At 45.3% G+C, this 12,264-nt stretch overlaps 1 protein-coding gene across 6 annotated transcripts in view; it reads left to right on the plus strand.

Annotated features, from left to right (window-relative positions):
• Positions 1 to 1,230: 1,230 nt before the first annotated feature.
• Positions 1,231 to 12,264, plus strand: part of KIF16B (kinesin family member 16B) — a 212,348-nt gene continuing 201,314 nt past the window's right edge. For 2 of the 6 annotated variants that reach the window (XM_029072597.2, XM_029072598.2), the window contains exon 1: positions 1,231 to 1,364. In XM_029072597.2, the coding sequence (XP_028928430.1) occupies positions 1,318 to 1,364 (47 nt within the window). In that variant the 5' untranslated portion in view covers positions 1,231 to 1,317. The remainder of the gene's footprint in view (positions 1,365 to 12,264) is intronic. The other 4 variants (XM_029072601.2, XM_029072602.2, XM_029072599.2 and 1 more) reach the window with 3 other exon arrangements.

The raw sequence follows: 12,264 nt of genomic DNA on the forward strand, positions 1-12,264 counted from the left end.
ATAAATAGTGGTATTCGTTAAGCGCTTCCTATGTGCCGAGCACTGTTGTAAGCGCTGGGGGGAGATACAGGATCATCAGGTTGTTCCACGTGCGGCTTTAATAAAGACGATTTAAAAAAAGGTGGTGAAGTCGGGATTAGAACCCATGTCCTCTGACCCCCAAGCCCGTACTCTTTTCACTAAGCCACACCGCTTCTCCATCTTCTTGTAATAATAATAATAATGATGATGATGGTATTTGCTAAGCACTTACTATGTGCCAAGCCCTGCTCTAAACGCTGGAATAATAATAAAAATAATGTTGGTATTTGTTAAGCGCTTACTATGTGCGGAACACTGTTCTAAGCGCTGGGGGAGATACAGGGTCATCAGGTGCTCCCCCGTGAGGCTCACAGGCTTAACCCCCATTTTACAGATGAGGTAACTGAGGCCCAGAGGAGTGAAGTGACTTGCCCCCGATCACACAGCTGACAAGTGGCAGGGCTCGGAATTCGAACCCATGACCTCTGGTTCCCAAGCCCGGGCTCTTTCCACTGAGCTACGCTGCTTAGGTAATCAGGTTGTCCCACGTGTGTGTGTGTGGGGGGGGTGGGTGGGTCACAGTCTTCATCCCCATTTTACAGATGAGGAAACTGAGGCCCAGAGAAGTGAAGTGACTGGTCCACTGTCACCCAGCTGCCAAGTGGCTGAGTGGGGATTCGAACCCATGACCTGTGACTCCCAAGCCCGGGCTCTTTCCACAGAGCCACGCTGGTTAGATACAAAGTAATCAGATTGTCCCACGTATGTTTGGGGGTTGGGGGCGGGGGGGGGAAAAAATCACAGTCTTCATTCCCATTTTACAGATGAGGAAACTGAGGCCCAGAGAAGCGAAGTGACCGGCCCACGGTCCCCCAGCTGCCAAGTGGCAGAGGCGGGATTATTATTATTATAGAATGAATAATTAATATTTACACTGCATAGTATAAATAATTAATATTTATGAGTCTAGATGATAACTATTTATAATTATTATATTATTAGAATGGTGCCAAGCGGGGCCACGTGGCTGGGCGGAGGCCGCGCGCCTGTTTCCATGGCGACAGAGGCGCCTCCGCCCCGCCCCCCCCGGTCCCTCCGCCTTCGGTCGCAAGCGGATCCCGGAGCGCGGATCGCGGATCGGGAGCCGGAGCCGGGACCGGCGCATGCGCAGAAGCGCCGTCCGTCCTTCTGCCGGGGCGCAGGGCGGAGGCCTTGCAGGAGGAGGCGGCGGCGGCGGTGGCAGAGCGTTAGGGGGAAGGTGTGCGCAGGGGGCGGCCGGGGGGGCAGGGATGAGCCATGGCATCGGTCAAAGTGGCCGTCCGAGTCAGGCCTATGAATCGCAGGTGAGTCTGCGGCCGCCCAGCTCCCCGCCCTCCTCTCCTCCCTCCTGACAATCGTGGTGCTATTGGTTAGGCGCTTCCTAGGTGCAGAGCACTGTGCTAAGCGCTGGGGGAGATGCAGGGTCATCAGGTTGTCCCACTGGAGGCTCACAGTCTTCCTTCTTCCTCCTCCCTTTCTCTCCCCTTGCTCCATGATCCAGCAGAGTCAGGGGGGTCATGATTACTGTATTTAATAATAATAATAATAGTAATGTTGGTATTCGTTAAGTTAAGCACTTTCTATGTGCCGAGCACTGTTCTAAGCGCTGGGGGGAGATCCAGGGTCATCAGATTGTCCCACTTGAGGCTCACAGTCTTCCTTCTTCCCCCTCCCTTTCTCTCCCCTTGCTCCATGATCCAGCAGAGTCAGGGTGGTCCTAATTACGGTATTTAATAATAATAGTAATGTTGGTATTCGTTAAGTTAAACACTTTTTATGTGCCGAGCACTGTTCTAAGCTCTGGGGGGAGATCCAGGGTCATCAGGTTGACCCACTTGAGGCTCACAGTCTTCCTTCTTCCCCCTCCCTTTCTCTCCCCTTGCTCCATGATCCAGCAGAGTCAGGGTGGTCCTAATTACGGTATTTAATAATAATATTAATAATAATGTTGGTATTCATTAAGTTAAGCACTTTCTATGTGCAGAGCACTGTTCTAAGCGCTGGGGGAGATCCAGGGTCATCAGGTTGACCCACTTGAGGCTCACAGTCTTCCTTCTTCTCCCTCCCTTTCTCTCCCCTTGCTCCATTATCCAGAAGAGTAAGGGTAATCGTAATTATGGTATTTAATACTAAAAATAATAATGTTGGTATTTGTTAAGTGCTTCCTGTGTGCAGAGCACTGTTCTAAGCGCTGGATACAGGGTCATCAGGTGGGCCCACATAAGCAGCGTGGCTCAGTGGAAAGAGCCTGGGCTTCGGAATCGGAGGTCATGGGTTCGACTCCCGGCTCTGCCACTTGTCAGCTGTGTGACTGTGGGCGAGTCACTTAACTTCTCTGTGCCTCAGTTCCCTCATCTGTAAAATGGGGATTAACTGTGAGCCTCACGTGGGACAACCTGATGACCCTGTATCTACCCCAGCGCTTAGAACAGTGCTCTGCACATACTAAGCGCTTAACAAGTACCAACATTATTATTATAAGACTGACAATCTTCCTTCTTCTCCCTCCCTTTCTCCCCCCTTACCCCATTATCCAGCAGAGTAAGGGTAGTTGTAATTACGGTATTTAATAATAATAATGTCGGTATTTCTTAAGCGCTTCCTATGTGCAGAGCCCTGTTCTAAGTGCTGGGGGAGATGCAGGGTCATCAGGTTGTCCCTCGTGAGGCTCCCAGTCTTCATCCCCCTTTTACAGATGAGGTCACTGAGGCACAGAGAAGTTAAAGTGACTTGCCCACAGTCACACAGCTGACAAGTGGCAGGCACTGTTCTGAACGCTGGGAATATACAAGGTGATCAGGCTGTTCCATGTAGGGCTCACAGTCTTCATGCCCATTTTCCAGATGAGGTCACTGAGGCCCAGTGAAGTTAAGTGACCTGCCCATAGTCACACAGCTTACAATAATAATAATGATGATGGCATTTGTTAAGCGCTTACTATGTGCAAGGCACTGTTCTAAGTGCCGGGGGGGTTACCAGATCATCACGTGGTCCCACGTGGGGCTCACAGTCTTCATCCCCATTTTACAGTTGAGGGAACTGAGGCACAGAGAAGTTAAGTGGCTGGCCCAAAATCACACAGCCGACAAGCGGCAGAGCTGGGATTTGAACCCATGACCTCTGACTCCCCAGCCCGTGCTCTTTCCACTGAGCCACGCTGCTTCTATACCTATAATTCTATTTATATTGATGCCCATTCACTTGTTTTGATGTCTGTCTTCCCCCTTCTATAATAATAATAATAATGGTATTTGTTAAGCGCCTACTATATGCCAAGCCCTGTTCTAAGCGCTGCGGGGGGGATACAAGGTGATGAGGTGGTCCCGCATGGGGCTTACAGTCTTCATCCCCATTTACCAGATGAGGTGACTGAGGCCCAGAGAAGTGAAGTGACTCGCCCGAAGCGGGATTAGAACCCATGACCACAGACTCCCAAACCCGGGCTTGGGCTCTTTCCACGGAGCCACGCTGCTTCCCGCGGCTCAGCGTATTTAAGTAACCACAGTCTTAATTCCCAATTTACAGAGGAGGTAACTGAGGCACAATAATAATAATAATAAGGATGATGGTACTTGTTGAACGCTTACTAGGTGCCACTTCTCAGTGCTGGGGGAGATCCAAGGTAATGAGGTTGGCCCATGTACATTCCAAGCACTTAGAACAGTGCTCTGCACATAGTAATCACTCAATAAATACGATCGAATGAATGAAGGTAATGAGGTTGTCCCACGTGGGGCTCCCCATTTCACAGGGGAAGTAGTTGAGGCACAGAGAATCAGAATAATAAGGTGATGGTACTTGTTAAGTGCTTACTAGGTGCCGAGCACTGTTCTAAGCACTGGGGGAGATCCAGGGTAATGAGGTTGTCCCACGTGGGGCTCACAGTCTTAATCCCCATTTTCCAGAGGAAGTAATTGAGGCACACACTCAATAAGAAGGATGATGGCACTTGTTAAGCGCTTACTAGGTGCCGAGCACTGTTCTAAGCGCTGGGGGAGGTGCAAGGTAGTGAGGTTGTCCCATGTGGGGCTCACAGTCTTAATCCCCATTTTCAGGAGGAAGTAATAGAGGCACACAGATTCATAATAATAATAATGTTGGTATTAAGCGCTTACTATGTGCGGAGCATGGTTCTAAGCCCTGGGGTAGATACGGGGTAATCGGGTTTTCCCACATGAGGCTCACAGTTAATCCCCGTTTTACAGATGAGGTAACTGAGGCACAGGGAAGTTAAGTGACTTGCACACAGTTGACAAGTGGCAGAGCTGGGATTCGAACCCACGACCGCTGACTCCCAAGCCCGGGCTCTTTCCACTGAACCACGCTGCTTCTCAGCGGGCTCAGGAGAAGCATCGTGGACTAGTGGCAAGAGCCTGGGCTTGAGAGTCAGAGGAGGTGGGTTCTAATCCCAGCTCTGCCATTTGTCTGCTGTGTGACCTTGGGGAAGCCACTTCACTTCTCTGTGCTTCAGTTATCTCCTCTCTAAAATGGGGATGAAGACTGTGAGGCCAGTGTGGGACAACCTTGTTACCTTGTATCTACTCTAGTACTTAGTGCTTGGCACCTAAAGTACTTAAATACTTAAATACTACTTAAATACTATTATTCATAATAATAATTAATAACCACAGTTTTACAGATGAGGTAACTGAGGGGATGCAGGATAGGGTGCAGAGATAATAACGATCATAATTACTATTATTATGCTATTTGTTAAGTGCTTACTAGGTGCCAAGCACTGTTCTAAGCGCTGGGAAGGACAAAGGTAATCGGGTTGGTCACATTCCCTGTCCCACATGGGCGTCCCAGTCTGAATTCCCATTTTACAGATGAGGTAACTGAGGCACAGAGAAGTTAAATGACTTGCCCAAGGTCACACAGCGGACACGTGGCAGAGCCGGGATTAGAACCCACGATTTCTGACTCCCAGGCCCGTGCTTTTGGCGCTAAGATGTGCTGCTTCACCTGGAAGATCAACGCTCAGCCCTCACTTTCTGTTCCTATTAAAACTACCAATTGATGTGTGACCAGGTTGGAGCCTGGGTGGAGGAAAAGTTGAAGAAAGTTTAGTAAGGAAAAAAAGCTCGTCAGTTGTTAAAATCAAGCAATGGTATTTATGGAGCGCCTACTAAGCTCAGAGCACTGTACTAAGTTCTTGGGAGGGTACAGTATAACAGAGTTGGTAGAAACGTTCCCTAACCACAAGGAGCTTACAGACTAGAGGGGGAGGCAGTCATTAATGTCCAAAAAAAAAATCACAAATATACATACAGAAGGGCTGTGGGGTTGATGCTGGAGTGAATATCGAGGGTACAGATCCAAGTGCGTACGTGACACAGGATGGGGAGTAGGGGAAAGGAGGGCTGAATGGGGGAAGGCCTCTTATTAAAATTACAACTCATATGGCTTTGAAGCTGGCGAGACTAAACATGACCATGACAGGAAGCAGCGTAGCTCAGTGGAAAGAGCCCGGGCTTGGGAGCCAGAGGTCATGGGCTCGAATCCTGCCTCTGCCACTTGGCAGCTGTGTGACTCTGGGCAAGTCACTTAACTTCTCTGTACCTCAGTTCCCTCATCTGTAAAATGGGGATTAAGACTGTGAGCCTCATGTGGGACAACCTGATTACCCTGTATGTACCCCAGCGCTTGGAACAGTGCTCTGCACTTAGTAAGCGCTTAACAAATACCAACATTATCATGACCATTCTATTGGAGACTTGTTCTAAAAGAAATGAGATGGGATTTCCTATCTAGTCTCCCAACTGTTTAGCCTGAAGGATGGGAAATTAGTGTTGAAGTTATCTACAGGCTTATAAACATGCACAGAACTTGATCTTACGTGGTCTACCTTTTCTTAAGCACAGAGAAACAGCGTGGCTCAGTGGAATGAGCACGGGCTTGGGAGTCGGAAGTCACGGGTTCGCATCCCGGCTCTGCCACTTGTCAGCTGTGTGACTGTGGGCCAGTCACTTCACTTCTCTGGGCCTCAGTTACCTCATCTGTAAAATGGGGATGAAGAGCATGAGCCTCACGTGGGACATCCTGATGACCCTGGATCTACCCCAGCGCTTAGAACTGTGCTCTGCACATAGTAAGCGCTTAACAAATATCAACATTATTATTAATAAGCATGTGGATGCCTGGCAGAGGCCTAGGAGTTGGTGATCTGTACCAGAAAGGTGTTAGCATAAAGTCAGCATGTTTGGTGAGAGTGGCATTTTTATGTTTTAAAGTGAATAGAAAGGTCAGTACATTGAAGGTGCCTAGTTTTACTATTTTGAGAAACTTTTGGCTTGTTATTAAAGACCTCAAAAGTGCTCTTGATGTTCAGAGTGTGCTGAGGTTAATGTAGAAAAGAAAAAGAATTGCTTGGATGAATTTACTCAGTAGGATATCAGAATTCCCAGAACGACATCTCTCATTTTGAAACAACAACTAAAAAAACCTCTAAGAAAACTGTTTCATTTCCATTCCAAAGAGCTGTTGGTATTAAAACTCAGAAGTTACTTCTCAAATACACTTTACTGTGGAAAATGAAATACACTTAGCAGGAATGTAGCCTGAAATGATCAGTAAAGTACACTAAGGTAATCTATTTTTACACAAAGGTAATCTATTTTTAGGTTCCCCAGACATTTGGACTACTTTATTACCCTCTTCTGCTGTAGTGCCTTTAAGGGAGGAAGTGAGGTCTAGGGCTATTACAGGAGTAAATTGGGAAGACAGAACACCTGTCAAACTCCATGATTTCTTGATCTGTGATCCAGGGCAATTGATTTAATTAATATTTGTTGAGCAGTTACTCTGCAGAGCTCTGCACTAAGCACTTGGAAAAGAACAATATAAGATATCCGAATGATGCGATCCATGCCCACAAGGAGTTTACAGTCTATGGTGGGGGACGGATAATAAAATAAACTGCAGATGGAGGAAATAGAATATAAGACTATGTACGTAAGTGTTGGGGGCCTGGGGTGAGTATTAAAGTGCTTTAGGGGTATACAGTCAAATGAACGGGCAAGACGGAGGGGAGAGAAATCCTCTAGGGTTCATTGGGGTAGGAAACATGTCTGCCAGCTCATAACATGTCTCCCAAGCGCTAATTTCAGTGCTCTACACATTGCAAGCACTCAGATGCTGTGTGATTTTAGGAGGGTTTTGAAAGGGAGAATGTTGGACTGTCAGAAATGAAGAAGGAGGGAGTGCCGGGTCCCAGGGAGGTTGTGGGCAAGGGATCAGCAACAGGATAGATGAGACAAGTACAGAGAGCAGGATAGTATTAGAGGAACAGAGGGCGTTGATCAGGTTGTAGTAGGAGAGAAGCAAGGTAAGGTAGGAGAGAGAACTGAAGGGAGTGTCTTCAGCAGTTTGGAGTTTGATGCAGAGGTGAATGGGCAACCATCGGAGGTGTTTGAGAAGTTGGGACATAAGGACTGAATGATTTTTTTAGAAAAATGGTCCAGTCAACAGGGTGAAATATGGATGGAGAGGGGAGAGACAGACAGGGAGGTCAGAGCAGAAGCTGCTGCAGTAGTTGAGATTCTAGTGACGTTAAGGTAGAATCGACTGGATTGAATGTGTGTGCTGAATGAGAGATGAGTTGAGGACAATGCCAAGGTTACAGGCTTGTAAGACAGGGAGGGTGGTAAAGTCAGGGAGTGGTCAGGGTTTGTGTGGAAAATGAGGAGTTCTGTTTTGGAAAGGTTAAACCTGAAGTGCAGGTGGGATATCCAAGTAGAGATCCCCTGAAGACAGGAGGAAATGCAAGACTGCAGAGAAGGAGAGAGGTAGTTTTTAGAAATCACCTGCAGAGGAGAGTAGTTGAAGGTGTGGGAGCAAATGAGTTCTCCAAGGGAGTAGGTGTAAATGGAGAATTGAAGGGGACCCAGAAGTGAGCCTTCAGGCACCCCCTCAGTTAGGCAGTGGGGAGCAGAGGAGAAGCCCGCAAATGAGACTGAGAAGGAGCAACCGGAGCAGTAGGAGAACTGGGAGAGGACAGTGTCAGTGAAGCCAAAGTTGACATTGGAAAGAGCATGTCTATGAAAGGGCATATAATAATTCAAATTATCACCATGATCTTAAAAGTATTCTCAAGCTGCGATGACTCCAGGGAAATTACTCTCATTATGGGGGGAGAAAGGGCAAAAAGGTTTTGTTGTTTAGAAGCAGTTAATAGATGTTGGAGTGGGAAGAGTGTGTGTTTTACCTTTTGGTAGATTGAAATTGTTGCAGTTGGTCATTCAGGGTAATAAGCCCAAGGAACCCTGGATAATGAAAAAACTTGTTAAAGAATGACCAGTATATCAGTTTCTTGGCTTTTCTGGATAATTGAAAGGGCATCCTGGGATATTTAGTTCAAAACACAAAATACTGCCTGCCTTCATATCCCATTTGCTGAACAGGTTTGCAATTAAGCACTTATGTTGGGTGAACAGCTATTTATCTTAGATGTTAGGTAAAATCTCTGTTCTTTACTTTCCGCACTTTGTTCTGAGTGTGGCGGGTGGATTAGTAAAGGTGAGCTTGTTTGAATACTAAAGAAGGAGTTTCACAAAATGCCACATCTTGTTCTCATTTTCATAATCTAGAATCTGGAATCATTGGATCAGGTATTTCAGCCTTGCCAGTCAGCACCGGTACTTAAAAGAAATAAAACATGGCTGGGTTCTAAACCTAGTTCCTTCACCTGTCTGCTGTGACCCTGAGAAAATCACTTCTCACTACAGTTATCTCATCTGTAAAATGGGGATTAATGCTGCGAGCCCCATGTAGGACAACATGACGAGCTTGTATCCACCCCAGTGCTTAGAACATTGTCGGGCACATAGGTTTTAACAAATACCATTAAAAAAAAAGATAATCGAAAGATGACTTCTATGTGACATTGAAATATTTTCCATGGTTGCATCCCAGTAGCTCATATCAAGTGAAGTTTAAGAACAAGACAAGAAGGGAGGATTTACCCCCGACTTTGCATATTGCTGAACATGCAAATTTTATTTCTTGTCCCATGCTGATTCAGAATTCATTGTTGGTGCTCAATAAATGTTAAATAGCAATCTTCTGGGACCACTCATCCACAAACCTCTTCTTTGGGTAATGCGAATGGGACGAATTTAAAGTTATGCAAATGAAGAAAAGATGATTCTTCCAGGTTCATGTTGTTGAAGGGTGATTTGTGTGGTATTTGCACTCTCCAGACCTCTGCTGTAGCCTATCAGATCTTGGTAATGAGTAAGCTTTCACAACTCCAGACTATTATTAATAGCAATCCAGCCAAATGCTTGCGATTCAGGCTACAGTGTTCCTTGCCATTTAGAGGCACTGAAACATTATTGACTTTGAAATAAGTTGTACTGACCCACTCGTGATCATCTCTTCGCTTTTCTTGGCTCTTCTTAGTGGTTGATCCAGTTTTGTACTTTGGCCTCTCAAGTTAAATTTCTTTTTCGGTGAAGTAATTTTAATCCCAGAAATAATCCTAATCTCATGCAATTAAAGAGCCCCTGTGTGAAGAAAGAAAGGAAGGTCAGTTACAGTGGAAAGAGCAGTAGAAGCCATTGTTAAGCCTGCCCTAAGACAAAAATGTAATAAACAGCTTTCCAAACATTTTAAATCATATTTAGAGATGGCAGCAACGGCAGCGACTCTACTCCAAGAAACAATCGACTGCTGATAGTGCAACGATAATTGGTAAAAGTTGAAGTTTTCTGTGGCATGCGAGAACAAAGTTAATTCTCCTTGAGCCTTAAGAGTAACCTGACTGCCATTTAACTTGTCTTAATGCCTGGGGAGAAACTGCTATGTCATTAGTTAAAGCTAGAATCTGAACTTCAGACTTATAAAACGCCAGGGATAATCACTAAATATTTATTCAGGGCATGAGAGAGGCACTTAGTTTACTCACGGGATATAAGGTGGTAATTTTACAAAGATCCCAGAGCCATGTGGCTTTAGGCAGGCTGCCATTCAAACCGTGTGGTAATTCCTGTGCAACATGTTTTTCTCCACTCACACTGGTATCATCTACCTGTTTACATGATTGCCCTCCCTTAGTACTTATTGTAGAATGCTTATTTACAGACTCTGATAACCAAGGAGGGAGGAGAACCTAGGTTTGAACCTAGCAAATTACATTTACTCTTTGTTTGGAAAAGCAGCAAAGTACCATAGTTGGAGAAGGGGAATGTGAAAGGTTTGCAGAGTTTGTTTTGTATGGTGTTCCTTTCTCCTGTCCACTTTCCCTTCTTTCAAGCTAAGATGAATCAGGAGGGTAGACACCAGTTCCCAAAGGTTTTTTTTTTTCCTCCAAGAGCTCCTTACCTCCTTTCAAAATAAGTGTTGGGAAGGGGGGGCTAGATCCCATTAATTAGCATCCCCTCCATTGCAGGCCCTCGTGGCTCAGTGGAAAGAGCCTGGGCTTCGGAGTCAGAGGTCATTGGTTCGAATCCCGGATCTTCCACTTGTCAGTTGTATGACTGTGGGCAAGTCACTTAACTTCTCTGTGCCTCAGTTACCTCATCTTTAAAATGGGGATTAACTGTGAGCCTCACGTGGGACAACCTTATTATCCTGTATCTACCCCAGCGCTTAGAACAGTGCTCTGCACATAGAAAGCGCTTAACAAATACCAACATTATTATTGTGGTCCTTGCATATGGAAGTGCTGGTTTGCTAGGCTCATGCCCGGGTTTGACTGCCAGATGAGGTACATGTGCACTGTTAGTTATATAGAAATGTCTGGGCGAGAGGGTGCGGATGGTTCAGCGCCTTCCATCACCACTCTTGCGAAAACAAATTCAATGCCTGTCTGGTTGCCATGGTGTGATTCCTTTCTTCTCCCTTCTCATCATAAACTGAAGTACTCTGTAGAGTACCCTTGTGATCTCTTACTGTCAAGCAGCATGACCTAGTGGATAGAGCACAGGCCTGGGAATCAGAAGGACATGGGTTCCAATCCAGCTCTGCCACTTGTCTCCTGTGTGACCTTGGGCAAATCGCTTCACTTCTCTGTGCCCCAGTTACCTCATCTGTAAAATGGGAATTAAGACTGTGAACCCCTTATGGGACACGGACTGCGTCCAAGCTGATTAACATGTGTCTACCCCAGCACTCAGAGCAGTGCCTGGCACCAAATACCATAAAAAAGCGGGATGTCTTACTACATTTCTGTGTTTAAATCTTCTCTATAAACTTATTTATTTTGAAACTTTGAAATCAGTGGCAGTGCAGAGGAAGTTTGACACACAAAAAAAATTCATTATTTTTCTAAAAAAAATGAGTGCCCTGAGGCCAGAATACAGAGTGTCAAATATCCCCAGATTTCAAAAACATGGGTGTTTAGCAGTTTATTTTTCAAAAAAAAGTGGTGCATGTTGTTTTTAGGCTGATTTTGTCAAGATAAATTACATTATACCCTGCAAGGTGTGGTCTGAATGCCTGAGAACAGTTAATCCTCAATTTTTAGGTGTAAGAAAGTAGGTAAGAAAACTTCCACTCCACTGTAGTCTGAACTGTATGTGTTGAGTTTTGCGACCAGAAAGAAATTAACAGAAGGGAAGCACAGACCAGAGGAGCAGGAGGGAAAGGGACCTGTTAAAAAGAGTGTGATGAAATTGCTGTAAAAAAATGGCTCATTTAATTCTTCGGAAGTTGAATGCTATTTAATTTGAATGTACCAGAAAAGCTGGTTCGTCAAGTTGTTCTTTTTACTCAGTGCGGTTGGGGTGTGCTTTTAAAAAAATGAGTAACGAATGGAAAAAGGCTAACATACCACCTCATTGCCCTGCCCTGGTTATAAAAACTTATTTAAGATAACAACTGTATGAATTATGTTTATGCCACCTGGACCTTCAATAACTTTATAATTTTTTTTTGACCTGGGAATAAGCATCAAGAATTTCACTTTCTTCATTATCAGCATCAAGAACTGAGCCACTGCTTTGTGCAGGGTAGAGATGCCCAGTTTTTCCAACCTGCAGGTATCAATAACAAAGTGTCGAGGCAGGTAATTAGTTTACTCTGGGTGCAGGTAAAGAGTAACCAGGCTTTGCTTGCTAAATCACATTCATCAAACCCCAATTCTCTTTAATTGAAGAAAAACCAAATGGAATAGAATCCTGATTTATACATCCCAGGAAGCAACCGGAAGGATTGAGAGGCTCAGTTTAAAATATCCTAGTAATGCCATGTTTAAGGTTCGAC

The sequence above is a fragment of the Ornithorhynchus anatinus genome, chromosome 9 (genome assembly GCF_004115215.2).
Source record: "Ornithorhynchus anatinus isolate Pmale09 chromosome 9, mOrnAna1.pri.v4, whole genome shotgun sequence".
Taxonomy (NCBI): Eukaryota; Metazoa; Chordata; class Mammalia; order Monotremata; family Ornithorhynchidae; genus Ornithorhynchus; species Ornithorhynchus anatinus.